Genomic DNA, 20,180 nt, shown 5'->3' with positions numbered 1-20,180 from the left:
TCGGTGAATCACTACAAAGACACACATTACCAAAATCCACAGTGTAATATCCGCTTTCCCCACTACAAAGACACACATTACCAAAATCCACAGTGTAATATCCGCTTTCCCCACATGAGCATTTAACTGCTACACTACATGTTCATTTAGGCGTTGTAAATGTTCATTTCGGCTTTGTTTTTATGGACACTTGTTGAGGAACTGAAAAGTTTTCTATCACACAGTGTCCTGAGTATGAAACTTGAAAGGTCGAGAGTATTTCGACTGAAATTCATCCCTGCAGTCCCAGCTAAATGGGAAGTCATTCCTCCCAAAAATTGCATTTCTAAAATATGAATTTAGAAGCAAAATCCACCCAAGTCTTTCCATCTCTGGGTATGGTCATTCTGATCACTAAAAACAGCTTTGCTATTCATTCAACATACACAGATTTCATGTCTTTTGGGTGTTGCCGAGAAATTTTAGACACTGATTTTGAACTGCTGAAAGTGAGGATTTGTTTTTCTGATGGCATGGCAAATAGGAATAGCGCATATTGACAACAATCTGTCAATCTCTGGTTTATTGTTATTTTGTTGTATTATGTTTTTTGTTTTTTTTTCGAAACTGTGCCAGTCTTTGTCACACCACCTTTATTTGTGTTAAATGTTTGAACGGCAGGTGATGGTGAGAGAATCCTTATTAAGGGTAGGAAATAAATAAATATATGATACTCACATCAAACAAAATGGACACTACATACACATTAATAAGGACCCAACTTTTCCTATTTATTTTTTTCCCTCTTCTATTTCTGACATGCCTGCTTGCATATATTTTTCATTTTTCACTGGAATGCAAAATTGTGTGGGCAAGGCTAGGGAAGAGACAAATTGAAGCTATGAAGCCATTCCTTTCATGCTGAGAGGAGAAGGAGAGTTGACATTCCACTTAATTTGATTCATTACTGCGTGAAGATGCTATATTGTTGCCACATGCAGGAACTGGGCCAGATGTAGATCTTGATAGTAGACGCATGAACGCCAACATGGACTTCAATGGTCCTGACAGGATTTGTCACTACTTTTGTAAACCAGTTGGGAAAACGTTTTTAGTAGTCCGAATAAAATAAGGGCAAATTGAGCTCATGACGAGTGAAGTCACATAACTGGCTAATGTTATTCGTGGACGCACCATTGTTTCTTCAATTCGAAATGGCACAATGTTCTGTTCTATTGCATATTAGGAGCTATTCCACAGCTACTTCAGATGAATGATTTTTGGAAAGTGAAACAGACAACTAACCATTTTTCATCAACAGTGTACGTAGCAGGGTGAGCTTTCTCCCCCCACCAATTTACCAAAAAAATGACACTTTTGACCTTAATTTGTGGTTATCCATTTTCCATCCACGGTCAATATGTTCACTCGGTAATGGAAGAAAATACCAACATTAGCTGTTATATTGCTGACATATGAGCATGCTCAAGGGACAATCTGTTTGTGCGCCTTGCCGTTGAGTTGCTCATACAGCATGCATACTCCACAGACATCTGCTCAATGACTCAACAGTTTTGTCCACTACAAATTGGCAAGTTGTTCGCTGATGAAGTTCAAACTGATGATTCCTGCCACACTTTGAGTTTGTTTGTGGTTTTCATTACCAAGATGAACCTAATAAATTCCTATGCATTAGCCTATCAATAAATGCAATTAATTATTTTTTAATAGACCGCAGAATGTTGATTGTACCTTCTACTGCTTTTCATCATTTACTGCAATATGTACATTAGATTTCTCTCCAAATTAATTGCCAAATGGGTTTTAATGATCCTGTAGACTAACCCTAACCCTAAAATTCAGGTGTCATTAAAAGTGGGACCGAACCAATATGTTTTCTTTTTTTTAATTTTACTGTATTTACTTTAATTTTAGACTGAAGTTTATATTTCAAGATTTGACAGAATACAACTCGGATAACCAAATCATAAGCTTTTTAATGAAAAAAATATGTACATAATAAATGACTTCCATTTAGTCCCACAACGCTTAAAGCAAAGATTTTACTTATTAATAATATTAATCTGACCAAATTACAAACAACAAAAAGTGTTTTTATATCCTTCTGTATGTACCACTGCAGTTTAGGCAAATATGAAGATTATATTAATCAATGTAAAATATGGCTAAAAATAATTTAAAAAAAAAATCCTATTTGGCTCATTATTTTCGCAGCACATTGATGAGCCTATTAACGGGCACTGTCACAATATTTTGTTTTTACAGTAGAAGCTTCCATAATGTAACGTAAATTATTTGGGAATAACGTTTATTCTTACAAGGACCTAGCTAAAAAGTGTTTTTAAAGAGTATTCTGATCATGTTCAGAGTATTCTAGGGAATGTTCTGAAATGCTCCTAAATAATGCAGCAAGGAATAATTGTGGCAAGGTTTATGAATATTATCTGGTGATGCCAAGCTATTCTCATTATTATGGCAAGCATCACTCAGATTGCTCATTCAGATTAGAAGTGAAGGGAACTGGTCCCATGGGGAATTACAGACATGTACACACATATCATTTCATTTATACAGACCCTACTTCTTTAGGCATTCCCTATGATATACAGTAGGCAAAAACATGCATTTAAATAAGCAATTATCTCACCTTGTGGAACACAGCAGGTAAATGTCTGCCGTTACTATCTCAGTATTTGATGCTCACCTATAATTATGCTATATATATTGATTCTGTTTTTAGCAAAGTGTTTGCCATCTTTGACATCCCAAAACTTTTTGTGGGTGGTTATACTGACATATTGGTAAACACACAACACTTTAAACACAGTTGGGATTTAAAAAAAAAAAAGGTCAAAGCAGACCAGACAAATATTTGGGTCAATTTGACCCACTTTCTGATTTATTTTACACAAAACAACCCACTTTTTGAGTTTATCTTCTACAAAATGACCCTATTTTGAGGTTGTTTTGCGCAAAATTACCCAGAAAGTTGGGCCAAATTGATCCAAATATTGAGTCAGTCTTTCTTTGACCCACATTATTACTTTTGTTGTTATTTTGTTTTAACCCATTATAGAGTACAGGTCTGTCTAAGGATTTATCCAGAAATGATGCAGTTAGGGCAGCTCGGTGGAAGAATGCTTAGCACATCTGCCTCACAGTTCGGAGACCCGAATTCAATTCCAGCTCACGCTGGCCTTCCTGGTTGGAGCTTGCATGTTCTCCCCGTTCCCGCGTAGGTTCTCTCCAGGCGCTCCGGCTTCCTCCCACTCTCCAAAAAACATGCATGATAGGTGTATTGGACACTCTAAATTGTCCTTAGGCGTGATTAGGTGTGTGAAGGGTTGTTATGTCTCTGTGTACCCTGCATTTGCCTGGCAACCAGTTCAAGGTGTCCCCCACCTACAGACAGCTGGGAGAGACACCAGAAAGCCTGCGACCCTAGTGAGGTTAAGGATGGATGATGCAGTTAAATATTGTCAGTAGTAGTATAATCAGTAGTAGGAAAAATCACCCAATATTAAAGAATCAAATACAAATGTGAGCATTAAGAGCACAAGCAAACAAATGAGCCATCATATGGATCCAAAAGCTACCATGTACCATTTTCTTCCATTGTCCACAAGTGATTTTAAACCCAGTCCTCCTCCAACCTCATCTCACAACCACCCCGGTTTCCTCTGCTATTAATCATCATCTTGCTACAAGCATCTGAGTGCAGCACAAGGTGACACTCAACTCCACTACCAACATTGCTGTAGGTAGGAAATGAGAGAGGGGGGTCGATGAAGGCGGCGAAGAAAGGCTGGAGGAAAAAGCAGGAGTGAAGGGCAGTATGTTGTGAACAGGCAGGCAGCAGGCAAGTGTGACTGTGAGCGTATCCATCTGCAGGACTGTCACAGCAGGTGGGAAATCCGAAAGGTGAGGTATGTAGAAACAGTCCTCGAACCGGAGCCGAAAGCTAGACAGATTGCCATTTTATAAGATTACAGAGCCTTGATATCCTAAGAACTGAGTCGCTTTTGTTGCTAGGCTGCAAATAGTTGACACTTGAAAATACAACTTCTTTGTCCTTCGGGGATAAGAAGTTGGATCCTTGACTTCAGTTTGGATGAATTGTCCTTCCAATACCCAAAGCTGGAGAAGGCAATTACATGTGCAGACCACTGTCTCACACACGCATGCCCGCGCGCACACGCACACACACAGGCACACACACGCACATACACCCATGCACACCTACAAACACACACACGCTCCCGCGTTGTTATATCTTCCTGATGTGAGATTTAAATGTAGTCAAGTGTGAGCAAGAAAGAAACGCTGGTGGAGAGTGAGTATACAAAAGCACCTTCAGTACTCACCACTGTATGTGTACGTCCAGTATAATGAGCACATTGGATACGCCAGAGACCTCTAGGTTTAATTGTAAGCCCCTGAAGCATGAAGCGCATGTGCAATACCATAAAGTGGATCTGCCCTTTTACTATACAGTATGTTTTCTCTGAAGACACAATAAAACCTCAGTTTTTTTCTACCCTTTTTTTTGTAATGGACCATGGTACACAGCCACGGTTGTGTACTGAACATAGTAATACCAATGAGTCGAAATGTCCTCGTCAATCTTTTGTTAGATGCGTTGAGCTTGTGTATGAGAGAGCAGAGGATGAACTTAACCGATGCTGGAATGGGTCCATGTATTTTATACAAGATGATATAGACAGAAAAAATATTTTTTATTCTGTAAATCGATGGCCTGCTCAAGTTTAATGGCCCATGTGTATTGGAGTAGGGGAACCTCTGCCTTCATCATACTTCCACTCACTCCATTTGTAGTGGTTGCATCATGTTGCAAACAGCGCGAGTCACTTTGTGACTTGTGCAAGCGCCATAAAGAAAGGTTCAACAGCAGTAGAGTAGTTTTATTTTCTGGTTTATGAAAGAGAGGCAGTGGAGGGCCAAGCCATCCATCTATCAGGTCTCTGTGTTAATGATGCTGCCCTTGTTCAGCATTATGGGGAAAGCACAGCAGGAGGAGAAAAGAAAGGCAATGCGTGCTATTCCGCCCCTGCCTTCACTTCCTTCCTACACACCAGTAATGGCAACTGGATGCTGTGTGGTGAAGGCTATTTTGTTTGACAAACGATTTAAATGTGAGGTAGCTGCTCATTCTATTCAATTCTTGGGCTTCAGTTTATATGCATGGCTTTTCTGCAAAGGCTGATGGGGCATAGTTTCATTCCGTTTCATATTATGGCTGGAATAATAATAAGCCGGTATGTTTATTCTACAGCCCATCCCCTTAAATGAACTTAATATATCCCATATTACGTCACAGGTTATTTTTATTAATGATTAAAATCAAACCAATTGAGAGTTTTAAAATGTTACCATAACACTCCTGGACTCACTGTTTTCAGAGAGATGTAAACCTCATTGCTCTGAGAACTCAACTAATAAGGCTTTCTGTGAATGTTTCCATGGTGATGGAGGTCTGATTATTATTTTTTTTTCTAAGGAGAAAAGGTTTCTTAGGTAAAAGAAGTAGGAATGTCCAACTCACATTTTTTTGCACCCAATTCTGACATCACGTTTTGCTCTCGGGGAATCAAAAATTGCCTTCATTTTTTTTTTAAACAAAATGATCCCAACATGGAATAACATCAGTTTATCAGGTGGCATATTAATTAGTTGTGTTAAGCATAGCTCTATGCTTGTTGCTACAATTTGCTGACATTGCTTACAATGCAAGTTGCCATTGCACTGTTTCCGCTTTCCACATTGAAATATATCCATATTGTGGACATTGTCAGCTAGCTGTATGCTAGCTTCCTGCAATCAACCGACCCTAAAACCTCCTCCACAGGCTACGTACGTTTACTTACTCTGTTTCCAACTGTGCTGCAATGTTGCACAGTATATTTTTATTTGGAAATATCTTGTTTCCCTCAGGATTATTTAGTTGCTTTGTTGTACTTAAAAAAAATAAAATAAAAATAAGCATAAACAAAACAAAGCCCAAGCTTTTTTCCCTGATTCCGATCAGCTGAAGATTATGTGATCTGGCCCGATATCTGATCACATGGTCAGGATCTGGACATCCCTAAAAACAAGGCGAGCCACTGCTCTTGCCTTGCCCTCCGGTGTTCGTCTGCCACAGTCAAACAGAGTCACAGACGGCGTGTGAGCAGATTTTTTCTGTCAACTGCAGATGGCTTCTTCCATGCTAGTTTAATGCCATTATTTGGAAGCGTAAAAATGCAACAATCTGCTTTAAGGCAACACAGAAATGATTTGCTTACGTTTAGGCTGTGAATGTCTTTTGATATTGTAGCTTTAAGTGATTTAAAAATATATATATATATATTTTTTAGTATTGGTTCTGTTTCTTTCCACTTGGCAATGTGTGTGTTATGAAAGGATGTGAATAACAAGTGGATGTGTGATAACAAGAAGGCAACTGGATCATGACAAGATAAATGGATTTGATAGATGTCGAGAAAAAAGGGAGGCTAGAGGCCTTTTGTTTTTATCAGTGGCTGCTCAGTGTTGGCTTATACACTCGATTCTATCTCATGTCCAATTAAGAAGGAGCTCTCATCTGTCCTCCTATCAAACTTGAATACAGTAACTTCAACATTATACAGTACAGGCTTGGAGCTGACATAAGTTGATTGCTGCTACGTCGCTGCCTTTTCATTGTACAGTATGTTTGCTTGGTCACAGGGCAGTCGTACAGTACAGTGCAGCAGTGTGTGGGGGTACACAACGCGAGCGCACACAAACACGCACCTACATGTACACGATCACGCACTTGCTTTGGGCACTTTTTCTGCTTGGTTTACATAGCTTGTCCTTTTGTTGGCAAAATGGCTTTGGGTTGGCCTTGTGATAACCATTTTTCATTGTGCTGTCTATTCCACAGTTAATCCACACATTAATATTCAATGTATTGGCGGCAGATGTAGTATGTCAACAGCATGCATAAATGTGTGTTGCATGTATGCATGCACTGTCCACTGGTTGACTAGCAAGAGTTTACCTCACACTCCCAAGGTGTTTTATTTATGTTTCTTCTGCCGTCCTCCACCTCCACCCACACTTATCACACCTTCCGTACAACTGGTTCAGCTCAAGCAAAAATCACTTTTCTTTAAACAACACCTATGAGAAGGTGATGATGATGAGACATATCTCCTTGTCTGCGCCTCGAGCTGGATTGTATTGCATTCTCTTGGATCAAATCTTTTTGCTTAGAATACATGAAAAAAAATCAATAAAAAACCTGAAATCTCGTTGGCATTTTTGCACCCACTAGTAGAATTAGCACTTTAGATTGTGAGTTGTCATCACTTTGCATGTAATTCCACAGCTAACAGATGCTTGAGTCTATTTGCAGCTAACCCCATGTTGGTCTTCTAACTTGTTAATGCTGTGTGAAGTTTGCTGTTGAAGTCAAGGGAAGTAGGCTGTAGCATACAATACAACACTAGATAGAAATAGGGATCTAGCAAATAATGAGCATTGAAATGTTTAAGGCAGTGCTTCTCGACCTTTTCTCAGTGATGTACCCCCTGTCAAATACTGTATGTTTTCAGCCAAGTACATGTAATCAGCGCAAATAAACTTTGGGTTAAAAAAAAAAAAAGCCTTAAAAAAATGTCATCAGTATCTGATTTAATAAACTTTAGAACATCTCAAAATTAATTTGTATTAGTACGCAAAAATAATCAACATAATGTCCTCTTTCGGATCATAGAAGAGATCTGTTATCATAAAAAAAGAACTTAATTCTTTATAAATATTTGTCTACAACAAATAATCAACATAAAGTGTCAGACCTTATTATTCATGATTATGAATAAATATTTGTCCACAGAAAAATATTAAATATGGAGTGTCCTCTTTTGGGATCACTGTAGAGATGTGTTCACAAAAATAAATCATTAACTTAACACGTAACGAGAAGTGGCATGTGACAAGTTGGGTCGAACCATTATAAAATGAGAGAGAATCTGAGTTTTTAAAATAATGAAATTGAATAACCTACTAGATATAAAATTTGTTTTATGAAATTATATATTTCTGGAAACGTTTATTTCAATAAATATTGTTAAGGGATTTTTGCAGTTTTTTCTGCAGATTTTTTTTTTGCAGATTCGGAAGGCGACAAGGAAAATGGCAAGGCTAATTTGTCAGATGAAGAAAATGACATGTTGCATTGCAAAGCCGGGAAGCTGCTGTTTTGATCAGATGCCAAAGACTGATATTGAGTGCTTTTGTGGTAATCAATACCAATTTAGTGGAGAGCATCCAAGAACATGGACTGAAATGCCTAATTTAAAGGCTGATTTAGGTGCACAAACATCACTGGCTTGATCAACAAGTGTATGCATGCCGCGTCCGATCAGCTGTCTGACCAGTAAGTTTTTCGAGCGCACAGAAGGCTGCTCTTTCTTGTTGAAATGTAATCCAGACATTGCCGTGTTATTTTGCTGTTTAAAGCAGGATGCTCTCCGTTTTAACATGCTTCCAGCCAGACTTGTGTCAAGTTGAATGGATCGCCGATAACCCAAGCTATTATTTTTTAGTCTATTTATTTCTTTATTTATTTTTAAATACCGTATAGTTTATAGTTAAATACCGCTTCATGTCCTTGCTTCAAAAACGTCTGTCTTGGACTTTGGAAACTGTACAGTCATGTGAATGCCTGGCTTCATTCCATTGGTTAATTTAAGTCATATGTCAGAATTTTTAGTTAGGTTGGATTGGTGAAACAGTCATTAGACTGAAGTCTCTCCGACATGCCAGAATAGGCAGTATGTACCTGTCAACTGTTAATACATGTAGCACAATGTAACTGAGTAAAATAGTATTTCTCTCATATAAAAATTCTCAAGTAAATGTAAAATATATGTTGTACGAAAACTACAATGACCAGTTCAATTTCAATTTATCCAAAACGTTATTTGAGTAGTTGAACTTTAGTAAATGCAGCTCATTGCTATTCACCTCTGGGTAAAAGCAGATATTAGTTTGTTTGTTTTGCACAGTTTTTCAGCCAGTCTTGTTTGAAATGAGATTTTGAATTTTTAAAATAAATCTAAGAAAAATGTTTTTTTTTTTTGGATGATGATGCAGACAGCATTGGGTTTTTGGAGGATGTTTCCAAATATTATTTACCAAGCAAAATTTAAATTCTCTGTAGGCTACAATTTATTCCTTAGAAGGTAGATGGAGGTCCTTTGCTCCTCGCACTCTACAGCTGATAACTTATACGTAAAGGTCGCGATACCATTTTTATCCCCCAATCCTGGCCACTTGGATATTGGACTTCTGGCAGTGTGTACTCATTGTGACATCCCAGTTGGTTTGATGCTCTGGCATGCTTTGTGTGTGTGTGAGTGCGCGAGGTGAGCGCCTTCCTGCTGTGCCTCTCCAAACATACAGTGTGATACTAAAGCCATGGTGTGTCATTTAAGAGTACGATCGGCTCACATCAGAGCTGATCAGGTTATTTGGAGCATCATTTGTTTGATGGCTACACTTGTGTTTGAGGTGTAGACTTGAAATTTTTAGACTTTATATTTTTTGGTATTGAAACAAATAAATCATCATTTGATCCGTAACCCAACATATCATCCTGGTGCTAGTAGTTTGCATTAAAAAAAACAAAACCCTAAGTGGTTATGAGTTATTTTTCAATGAATCATAAAATAGTACTTTTAGTGGAAATCCTAGGGCCTTTTTTTGCCCCAGTGTGCAATTCTTTAGGGCTCTATGACAGTTATCATTGCAGCAAAACATGTGACAAGGAAAAATGCAACACTTACTGTATATGGGCTTTGCTATGTGCCCATTTCAAAAATCTGATGATGAACATTTTGTTGATGGTGAGTGTCCACAGCCCATCCAAAGGGACTTGGGGTTTGGAACTGAAGAATCTAATTACAACAAGTAATATACATGTTGACTACAGTTGTATTGCAGCGTCCTTGAGCAAGGTACTAACCCTAACCTACTTAAATTTACTCTCTGTTTGGTGTAAAAAACATAAAGCAAATGGTAAGTAATAGGTATAGCTTTTTAAGTAAAGCACATTTTGTTACTTTGCACCTCTTCCCCATCTTCGTCACCCTCTTCTTTCATTTCCTCTTCTGGCTCTTTGATGGGGGATAATAGAGACTTTAAAATGCCTTTTTCACAAAAAACACTCACGTCTTTACCCTCCAATTAGCACATTGCATATGACTGTATAATTACTTATGAAATGTAGATGCTATTTCTAGATAGCAGCTGTGGCATCTGAGTAGTTATTTTGAGAGTTTAACGCACCAGGCCGGTAACATAAACCAATTGAGTTTACATGGGAGGGGGATTTGCGAGAAAGAAGGAGAGAAGGTGCGAGAGGCTTCTTTGACCCTGGTGAAAGTGAAGAGGTGATCAAGTTTCCAGGGCCGCTAAGCGAAGGTGCTATTCCAAGAAAGGGTTTACAGTTTCATCTTTGTCATGTTTAAATGCCAAGGCAAGTCCTTCTCTATGCGTCTTTCAAAGACTCCCTTCTAAATCCGACCCTTCTCCCAGACGTCTCCGCATACCTCTGGATTTATGTGTCGCAAACACGTCTTCTCACGTTGGGTTCCCTCTAAACGAAAGATGAGGTGAATGGCGGGTATGTTGAAAAGTAATGTTCACTCAGCGGCAACAAAATTAGGTACACATATTTTTAGGACCTCAACTCTGTGGTCTGTATTTCAAGCCTAGAATTGTGCTTTTGAAAAAATAATGCTAGACAGAGTTAGTATTGATTCCGTAGGATTTTGGATTCTTGAAAGTCATATTCCCCTGAGGTTTTTGTACTTCAAAATTTGTCCATGGATTTCTGTAAAAATACAACTGAAATTATTAAAAAAAAAAAAAATCCAGTGGTGGAATGCCTGTCAAACATGGTGTCACTAAAGAAGCCCTACTTATGCCAAAAGTGTTCTTTTCACAGACCAAGATGTTGAAGATTTTGAAATCCATGTAAACTTTGTTATATCTTGCTTGTCTCAGAAGAGGTGGACACATTTTGCTGTTCTCCTTCCAAAACTTGGATCCCTGCTTTGTTGCACTCTGTCCCATGCTGTCTTTAGTCCTAACCACCATTGTAGCCTCTTGCAATATTTTCTGTCGTTTAAATCTCACCGTGGAAATGATCACCTTGACAGAATTGACAACATTTTCTCGACGAGAAGAGCACCGATCAAATAAAATAATGTTTTTACTAATGAACCAAATATGTGCAATGAAGAGCCTTTTATATGCATAATATTCCCACCGGGGAACAAGCTCCCCACGAGCATGCTGAAGAAACCAACGAGCCGAAAACAATTAGTCTTTTCCAGTGATCACCATGCTCGTGAATCAGCTTAAAGTGAACAGTGAATACATAAATGGCTTTCTTAGCAGACCAACAGTCACACAACATGACACGTTATTACATGCCATGTTAATTGCCAGAAGAATCTATGAGTCTGCACTTAAAACCATGCACACTATAATTCACAAGCTCTTTCGAGTGTTATCATGTCAAAGCATAAGGGTAATTGAACACAATCGTTGAAGAGGACAGCAATAAATCAGTGGTAGTCAGGTTAGCAAGTCAAGATCACTTTCATGAATATGGCTTTAAAATGAAGGAAGTGTTAAATGATTAAGAGTAAACATAGGATAACCTTTCTCTCACTTCTGTGTGATTTTTTTTTAGCAGAAATGTAAAAATAATATCATTAAGTCAGGAAAATGAGTTAATGACTTGACACAACTTCAAACTCTGTTATATTTTTATTAGACATACTGTATATTGTTGTAACCAATTTAGGATTAGTATATTTGAATAGGTTATCAACTCATTAAGTCATCCATAACCTGATTGGCTGAACAAACAAATGGCGAGTGAATGCACTGAATCCCTGCAGCGACCTGCACATTTCTTGGACATAACAACAATATAATTTTGTAAACAATGTCTCAAACAGTTACTTTTGTGTGTGATCTTCTCTTCTCACAGCTTCTGCTCCCAACATTCCTTGTGGAGCCCCATGAAAAAGCATAACGCTCAGGGATGCTCATTGAAGTGATGTCATGTAGGCTACACTGGAGTCTTGCAGTATGTTTGACATCATGCATGACATCTTGAAAGAAGAATGGTTTATTATTTAACTCGTACAGCTGTTAGTCTTGAAACTGAAAAAAATGTGTTGTTAACAATGTCTAGTGCCATTACAAGATTTGAAGTGTGAGTACAGAACCACCAAATTTGATCTAATTAAAGTTGTGTGACCAGATGTTGCTAAGGCATCAATGGAGGGTATATTAGGGACCTACGTATGTATAAATAATTGGGATGCTGCATTAATGGCCGGCAACTGCAAACTGTACATTGTGTGAGTGTTGGCCTCAACATCCTCATCAAAGTTTTTTTAGGTGTGTTTTAGATGCATCCAAATGGTTTTCACACGAGGTGCACCTCATTTCCTGTGCTTATGTCTGTCATTTATGTGTGTGCCCTTGTGTTTGTAAGCTAGTGCTGTGTATTTAACTCGATGAGGTAGCAGATATTATGCGCGTCACGTCACTACCAATTAAGCCCCTGCTTACTGAAGCCCCTTTAAGTGTGATTTTTCACAGGCTCCAGTGTGAAATCTCAAGGACTAGATGAAAATTACATCAGCTTTATATTCAGAAAATGCATGAATCAGGTGCATATCTGTTCTCTTTTAAGCCATATTTTTGCAGTTATCTAATAAATGTGTTGTTTTTAGTGTTCAAAAGACAACATATACACAACTCTGAGCAATAAGATTATGCACAAAAAATGGACGTTTTTTTATGGAAAGAACACCTGCTCTAGTGTCATCCGTGTATAATTACATGGAAGCAAAGCTATGTCCTTCCCTTAAGAGTGTACGCTCGGAATGTCGAAGTGTTTATCTCTAGGCAGACCTCTAATAGTTCCTTACTTAGCATGTGTTATCCTAGGTCTTTGTGGTTCTTGTGGGGAGATATCATGGGACATGTAGAAACGATGTATCAATTAAACCGCCTCACTGGACTGAAAATGATCCTCGGCATAAGACTGAAGAGTATCCTCTCGGGGGATGCATAAGGGAAAGTGAATGATCTGGAGATAACCACAAAATACGTCTGTTAGACTGAACTGTATGATTATTTATATTTTTATATTTACATATGACATTTTGTCGTCCGGGCTTATCTAAAAGTGTTTTCAAACACTTTTGCTAATTTTTTTTTTTTGCGTGTTTAGAAGTATCTTAATTGACAAAGTGGCAATCCAATAATGTAACTTTAGAGGGATAGCCGTATTGAGTCATAGTTGGATGAACACATGTCTATGTGTTTAGTTTGTATATTTCCATGCAGCAGCATGGGTCTGCATCATGTGCTGATCATCCCCCCTGAATGTCCCCAAGACAAATATTTCCTTTCACCATGTGAGGGCATGGAATTAGGTTAAAGGATTGGCTTCGGAGTTTTCGAACTTCAACACAGCCATCATGAATCCCAACAACATTAATAGGTAGTTCAGCACTGAGTACTACGATCCTGCACTGGAGCATCTTAAAAATTATGCTTTTATTATGCTAATATCTTTTTTTTACAGTACCAGGAATGATTTTACCAATGTGTTCGTTATAGTGGTAACAGTTTTTAATGGGGAAAAACTGTCAAATGAGAATTAAGTTTATTATCAATCATGCTAAACTCTTTCATTATTTGTATTCAGAATTAAGGTTGTGTCTTCTCAAACACTATTAACAAGATGTTTTGAAGCTCCAAGAACATCATTATAGGAGTCAAAGGTACCAATTCGAGTAACTTTGTTAAAAAAAAAAAATGAAAGGCAGTGCCCCCTAAACTTTTCAAATGTGAACATGATTAAAACAGCAGAGTTACCACCCCCACCACCACCACCATCACTTCCCCTGCTCTCTTTTATCTTCACTGTAGCTTCTTTGTACGAATGAGGGGGAGAACAGGCTCCACAACCCTAAGCATAATATCAGAGAACTGGTTGATACTAATTGGTATTCTAAACTTGCACATGCACTCCGGAGGCAAGCCTTTCTCTATTAAACGATAGAGGATAACCAACAAAACCTCTTTTTTTAGTTGATCTAAGCAAATTTCTCAGATCACCACTGTATGCCATGAGGAGTTCCTTAAAATCAAGTGGTAATTGGAACATTATTCTGCTTTTCCTGCTTCCATTGGTAGAATATTAGAGATTGTTATTAACTAAATTTGCTGCCGATTTTTTTTTCCTGTATTTTACATAAAACGTAGGGTATGTATGGTATTTACAGTAGTCTCTGTGAAGTGGATCTGTCTTAATGCTGTCCCAGAGCTGTTCCCTGGCAAAACAGATTGGTGATGGAAGTTAAAACTTGTTTGAATCAGCCATGTTGGTAGGAAAAAATATTTTGTTCTGATCACTTAACTGATGTCTGGAAGATGTCGCAAAAAATGAAAGCGAAAACCCACTCTTGTGCATGTAACTTATAGAGACAACGGTCTGAATATGGGAATACATTGTTCCCTCACTACTTCGCGCTCCATATTTCACACCCTCAGTTTTGTTTTTTTTTGTGGAGCTCGTAGCTGACCAAACATGAAAACAGGGAAGCAGAGTTTACACTTGAAATTCCAATATATTACAACGGCATTTGTGACATCATTCCAAAGCTCTCTTTCCCTTTCACGGTACTTCTTCAGCCACGTGTTGTCACTCACGTGTGAGATTCATTCGGCGATAGCAACTGGAAGTACTGTAGTCGACAGTCAATAGCTTAAACAAGATTGGCGAGGCAACCAGCCAATCAGCTCACAGGCACTCCTGAAAGACACATAATTGGCTCCCGGCCATCATTGACCAATGAGGGCAGGCATGGATTACAACTCCTAGGCAGGATTAAATGACAACTTCTGCCCTCATTGGTCGATGTTGCACTGGGAGCCAATTATGTTTCTTGTGGGAGTGCCCGTTAGCTGATTTGATGGTTGCCTCGCCAGTCTTGAGGACCAGCCTCTTGTTGCCAGTGCCAGTGTGAGGAGGTCCAACTTCGCGGATATCACTTTTAAGGGGAAAGGGGGGGGGGGGGGTACTATGTAATAAGGCATTTATTAACTATGCACAGATACCTGTAACTTACATTTACCTTTGTTGTTAGATTCAGGTTACTTAAAGCTGCCCTGCCCCAATAAAAATACCAATAAAATACCCTCTTTTATGTATCATACTCAATGAATCTTAATTCTTCATTTTACTAAGACATTCTAAAAATGCTGTGCCTCAACTTTATGGAACTAGCTGAGGGTTGGGTGCGTTGTTTTCCTGGTGAATATTGCAAGGTCCATAAAGGCATGGTTGAATGGGTTTAGTGGTGAATGAAAAGAAAGGCCTGACCTTAACCTTATCAAAATACCTTTGAGGACTCAAACAGAGCCAATGCCAGATTTTCTTTCACACTTTCCAGTGTTTCTTCTTTTATTTCTTCACAGTATATACTGTAGGTATAATTCTCTTATGCTGATTATGATGCTTGATAATTGATGTAAAAAGTCTTAAACAGAGTTAGTTGTTGACCTCCCCAGCTTTTTTACAAAAACAAAAACAAACCTTGTTGCTTGCTTTTTATCAACATATAAAATGTTGTGACGGGGTTTATGATCCCTATGACATTATTCCTTAATGGCTCCATTGTTTGTATCATTTCTTTAGGTGTGTCCAAAATTAACAGTTTTTCTAGGACTATCCCCAAGACAAGATCTAGGTCTATGGGTTTCACCCAAGGTCACCCATTCATTACCCGCCCATGACAGTTCTGTGGTACAGATGTGGGTCACAGCTCTTAAGAGTGTGCTCTCTTCGTTTTTTTTTCTCTCCCTGACCTTCTTCAAAAGGGCTTCAGGAGGCGGTGCAATCATTGGAGTAGTATGGATGGTCTCACTTATTGTACTTACACAGACAGCATTTCTTCTGAGGTCTCAATGAAATTTCAGTGTGAATTTGGACTCCTGCTACACAGCCACATTAAGTGCTTGAAGGAATGATCTTTCATTGATTGTGCAACACCTTATGGAGGCCCATTAAATTGATCCTCCAGCAGTGCACCGCACTACTTGATTTCCTCTGTGTCACTGCTACTTTTCACAAACCACTATTTTGTACCGGGTATGGAAACAGATTGGCCCTCGCGCTTTGTTAAGGTATGTAGACAGCAAAGTAATGATGACTTCATTAGGCACAGTCCCCACATGGGACCAATGGGAATAAAAAACGAGTGTACAGAGGCACAGTGGTGTACCATTTACAACACTTGCACAAGAATAATGCAGATCTTAATGATCTCATATTGTACCAAAGATTCCCATTGGACAGACTAACGACAGAATGGAACATTTCACCGGAGATCTCGTAATTCTTCCTCTATTGAGACAATGAATGGTGATAATGATTGCCCTCACATTCTGCCCTGGTTTAATCCTATTGTGTCCTCACGAGCCAGGCATATACTGTACAATGGCAAGTTGAGACAATGAACTCCTTTTGTGTTATCCGTTTTAATAGAGCACCCCCCAATATCATTTATCCCTGTTCTTAAATAATACAACTGCATTAACATACATTTATGCAAATAATTCCATCAAGAGCCCCATACTTGCCTCAATTCACTGAATCCCAGATTGCTTATCAAGTTAGCTCACAGCTGCTGCAAGTGATTTGTGAACCATTAAAAAAAGGCAGATATGATTGAACATCCTATTATGTGGTTAAAAGTAGTGCAGGGCATTTCTCTGCATTCTTGTGAAAATTCCAATCTCTACTACCATGAGGCATTTTAACTCCTCTTGGTGTGAGCGAGGAGGGGGTGTGGTTGATCGGTTTGAGAGATTGGAAGGTCTTCATATACCGTTAAACACATGAACACATGAATCATTCATAATGTGAGCCTCTCACTGTGATGGGTGCCTCAACTCACACCCCGCTCTCCATCTCTGTCACCGTGTTTCCACATCTGTATGCACACAAGAGTGGAACTCTACTTCCTTTCACTTTGCTTTACTAGTGCCTGTAGCTTTCAAAAAGAAAAAAAAAAGATTTGTTAACAGGCTTGTCTGTGAGACTGACAACAAAAAAAACCCCAATGACATCTCTCACTGAAATGGAATCTGTCATAGACATTTAGGAAAATCCTCAAGAGCTTTTCAGAGTAAAAGTGCTGAAAACCACCATCCAAGATGGGACAATTTTGTCCCACATGCAGCACGAACTGAAGAAAGCTCTTACTGCTAAAAGCATGTTGATATTTGCTCAGTATTCACACTTGCCAAAGATACTCTTACTCTGGAATTTGAGAACATTGACTCACGTAGTTTTTACATACAACCATAAAAACAACAATAATAAAACCCCATCACAACCCAAATGTATTCATACAGCACGTTGAAACAGTCTTTGCTGCTTAGCACATGCTATACACGTGGTTATATTCATCATGCAATAACATACGCAATAAAAACAGTAAGTTTATTCAAATGAAATCATTAAACAAAACAAGAACTAATGCATAAAAAATGAGGGTAACAGAATAAAAATAGAAAATAGAATAAAAAAGAATACTTCAGTTTCCTGTTCATTTTAAATACCTTGCACAGACAAAGGTACGTGTTTGGATCAATATATCCAAGACAACACCTCATAAGAATTCAACTGAAGAGCCTTTCGAGGTATTTTACAAAGGTTTTGTTAAATTGCTGGCATTGCACTGCCAAAATTGGTGCAATTGAGCCTTCAGTTTTTTGTTTTTGTTTTTTCTGGAAGAGGGGGGTGTCAGTCATTTGCTGCACTTTCAGTGAAACCGGATATTTAATTGGACAAGCATTTTACGAAAAACATCATGGTCTCTTCAATAATAATATTGTGTATGGAAAATGTAAATATAAGCTATTTAATTTAATATTACTATTGCCACCACTCCAACTACTTCTAACACATCCACATTTCATGGCTGACTGTTTTCAATTTGAGTATCAGTTCCTTTATTTAAATACTGTATAGTGTCAAAAATGCTATCTGGTTGTGGCATTATTAGAAAGTGGAAAAATATACATTCTGCACAATTTAAGGTTATTACATTTAATATTATAGACTAAGAAATTCAAATGCGTTAACTATAAATGGAGTAAAAGACAACCAAATCTTCTTTCATACAATTCCAATCCAATCATATGGAATTATCCTTCTCACAATGATCATCCAATGAGCATCCATATAATTTTCAGATCAGACCCAAATTGTCCTTGCCCTTCTATCCTGCACTGCATAGTGTAAAATGAAGATGTTATTTTTGCGTGAATTAGAGTAAACATACAATATGAACTGAAAATATACATATACAGTATTTACAGTTAGCGGTGTCTCTGGTTGCCCTAACACACCAATTTATGTCCCATCAATAATTCAAAACCAGGAAACAGTGCTACCAAGTTATTTCCGTCTCTGCATTACTCTTTTGTGCATGCTCAACATTTCTGTTATGTAATTTAAATTATATACATTGTTGAGGTCGCAAAAAGTTTGCGGCAAGCTAGAAACTAAACTATTACAGTATATAGTGCATTAAACTAGGTCTATAACTAATCATTATTTTTATAATCATATTAAAATGATCAATTATTATTATCAATTGTTTAGTAGACAAATTGTTGAATAGGATTTTAAAAACACGTTTTATTTTGCCTTTGTTTAAAAACATGACTTTATTTCAAATTGATAGTGCAGCAAATGCACAAATATAAAATCAAATTTAAAAAAATCTTTTTATAAAATCTTTTAAAAAAAGGAAACTACAGTATTTATAAAGTTTCAAAAACAATAATAATTTTATAATCAATTATTGGATGATTACTCATTGCGTCTGCCTTTGACAATTAAAAAAAAAAAAAAAAACAACAACACTTGAGACGTAGAACCCTTTGTACTACAATGCATAAATGCTTAAGTGAACATTATTCAATCACTTGTCCAAGCAAATTTTGGGGCCCTTATTTTTCAAGGAAGGCGCCTGTGAGCTCATCATAATACCTGGCACATTTTTGTTTCTGTGCGAGGGCAAGTGTCCTTTGCTGTACTTGGGAATTTGGCAGATCACATCTCACTTCCAGGGTCCTTCTGGCAGATGGAGGGCATATTCTATTACATAGCCCAGGTGCAGCTGCCAATTTGGTGGCAAAAAGTAGACTCGACTTGAAATCAGCTTAGAGGTGTAACTTGATTTTTTTATACACACCATGCTGAGAAACACAGCTTTCTATTTTTGCCTGTGGAGCAGAAATACCAAAAGAAAGAAAACTCAGCCCATGTGCACAGTTAGCGTGCATGTTGCGCTAGTCCTTTGCAGAGGGAAAATATTGTCCTTGTTGTTAGTTGTTGTGTTGAAGTTTGAATGCCCACTGAACTTCAAATTACACACCTCCTTAACTCCACAATGCACGCGGATTAAAGCTCATTCGCATATGTGGGCCATTACGCAGTAATCTAAATCTGTGTGTGAAACGCTGGCCTGAGCATGTTTTGTGTGTGCATTTTCTCCCACATGGCCCAGGTGGCATGAGGAGGCTTGGCTTCCAGCTTCCGGCATGAACACACAACCAAACTCCGGTGGTTGACTGCACGTTTCTGCTGATGATTAGATTACGTAAGAAAACGCTGCACAGCTCTAATAGTTGGTAAACCCAGATTACGCAGGATTATCATCCCTTTTGCTCCGCCTCTGTAATGTCCATGTGTGTTTGTTTGTGTGTGTGTTGGTGAAAACGCATGATAGAGGATGAAATGGAAAGAGGTTGAGGGAAAGGAGTGACGTTTGTGTGTGATTGTGTGTGTGGGTGTGTGTGTGTGTTATGTGGGCTGGGTGGGTGGTTGAATGATGCCACAAACACCAGAGCCAGATGGGACAGAACCCCTAAGCAGCTTAGAGTCACAGTAATCATGCAGGCTAAGTTGCCATCAATGGTGTATGTGCATATTTTTGTGTGTTGCATGCATCTAAATGTGCTTTTGTGCATGTTTGTAGGTTCACGTACATTAGAATAGTGCACACACAAGCACACAT

The 20,180-nt window shown here is 38.3% G+C and overlaps 1 protein-coding gene across 4 annotated transcripts in view; it reads left to right on the top strand.

Annotated features, from left to right (window-relative positions):
• Positions 1-20,180, top strand: part of igsf11 (immunoglobulin superfamily member 11) — a 97,177-nt gene that overhangs the window by 35,967 nt on the left and 41,030 nt on the right. The window contains exon 1 of one of the 4 annotated variants that reach the window (XM_088427034.1): positions 19,691-19,763. The exons of the other annotated variants lie outside the window; for them this stretch is intronic. Within the exon in view, the coding sequence (XP_088283160.1) occupies positions 19,751-19,763 (13 nt within the window). The 5' untranslated portion in view covers positions 19,691-19,750. Of the gene's footprint in view, positions 1-19,690; positions 19,764-20,180 lie in introns of those variants that run through there. 4 annotated transcript variants of the gene reach the window in all.

This window comes from Hippichthys cyanospilos, chromosome 11 (assembly GCF_059441005.1).
Source record: "Hippichthys cyanospilos isolate Australia breed blue-spotted pipefish chromosome 11, RoL_Hcya_1.0, whole genome shotgun sequence".
NCBI lineage: Eukaryota > Metazoa > Chordata > Actinopteri > Syngnathiformes > Syngnathidae > Hippichthys > Hippichthys cyanospilos.
This window is presented reverse-complemented; position numbering and strand designations above follow the sequence as displayed.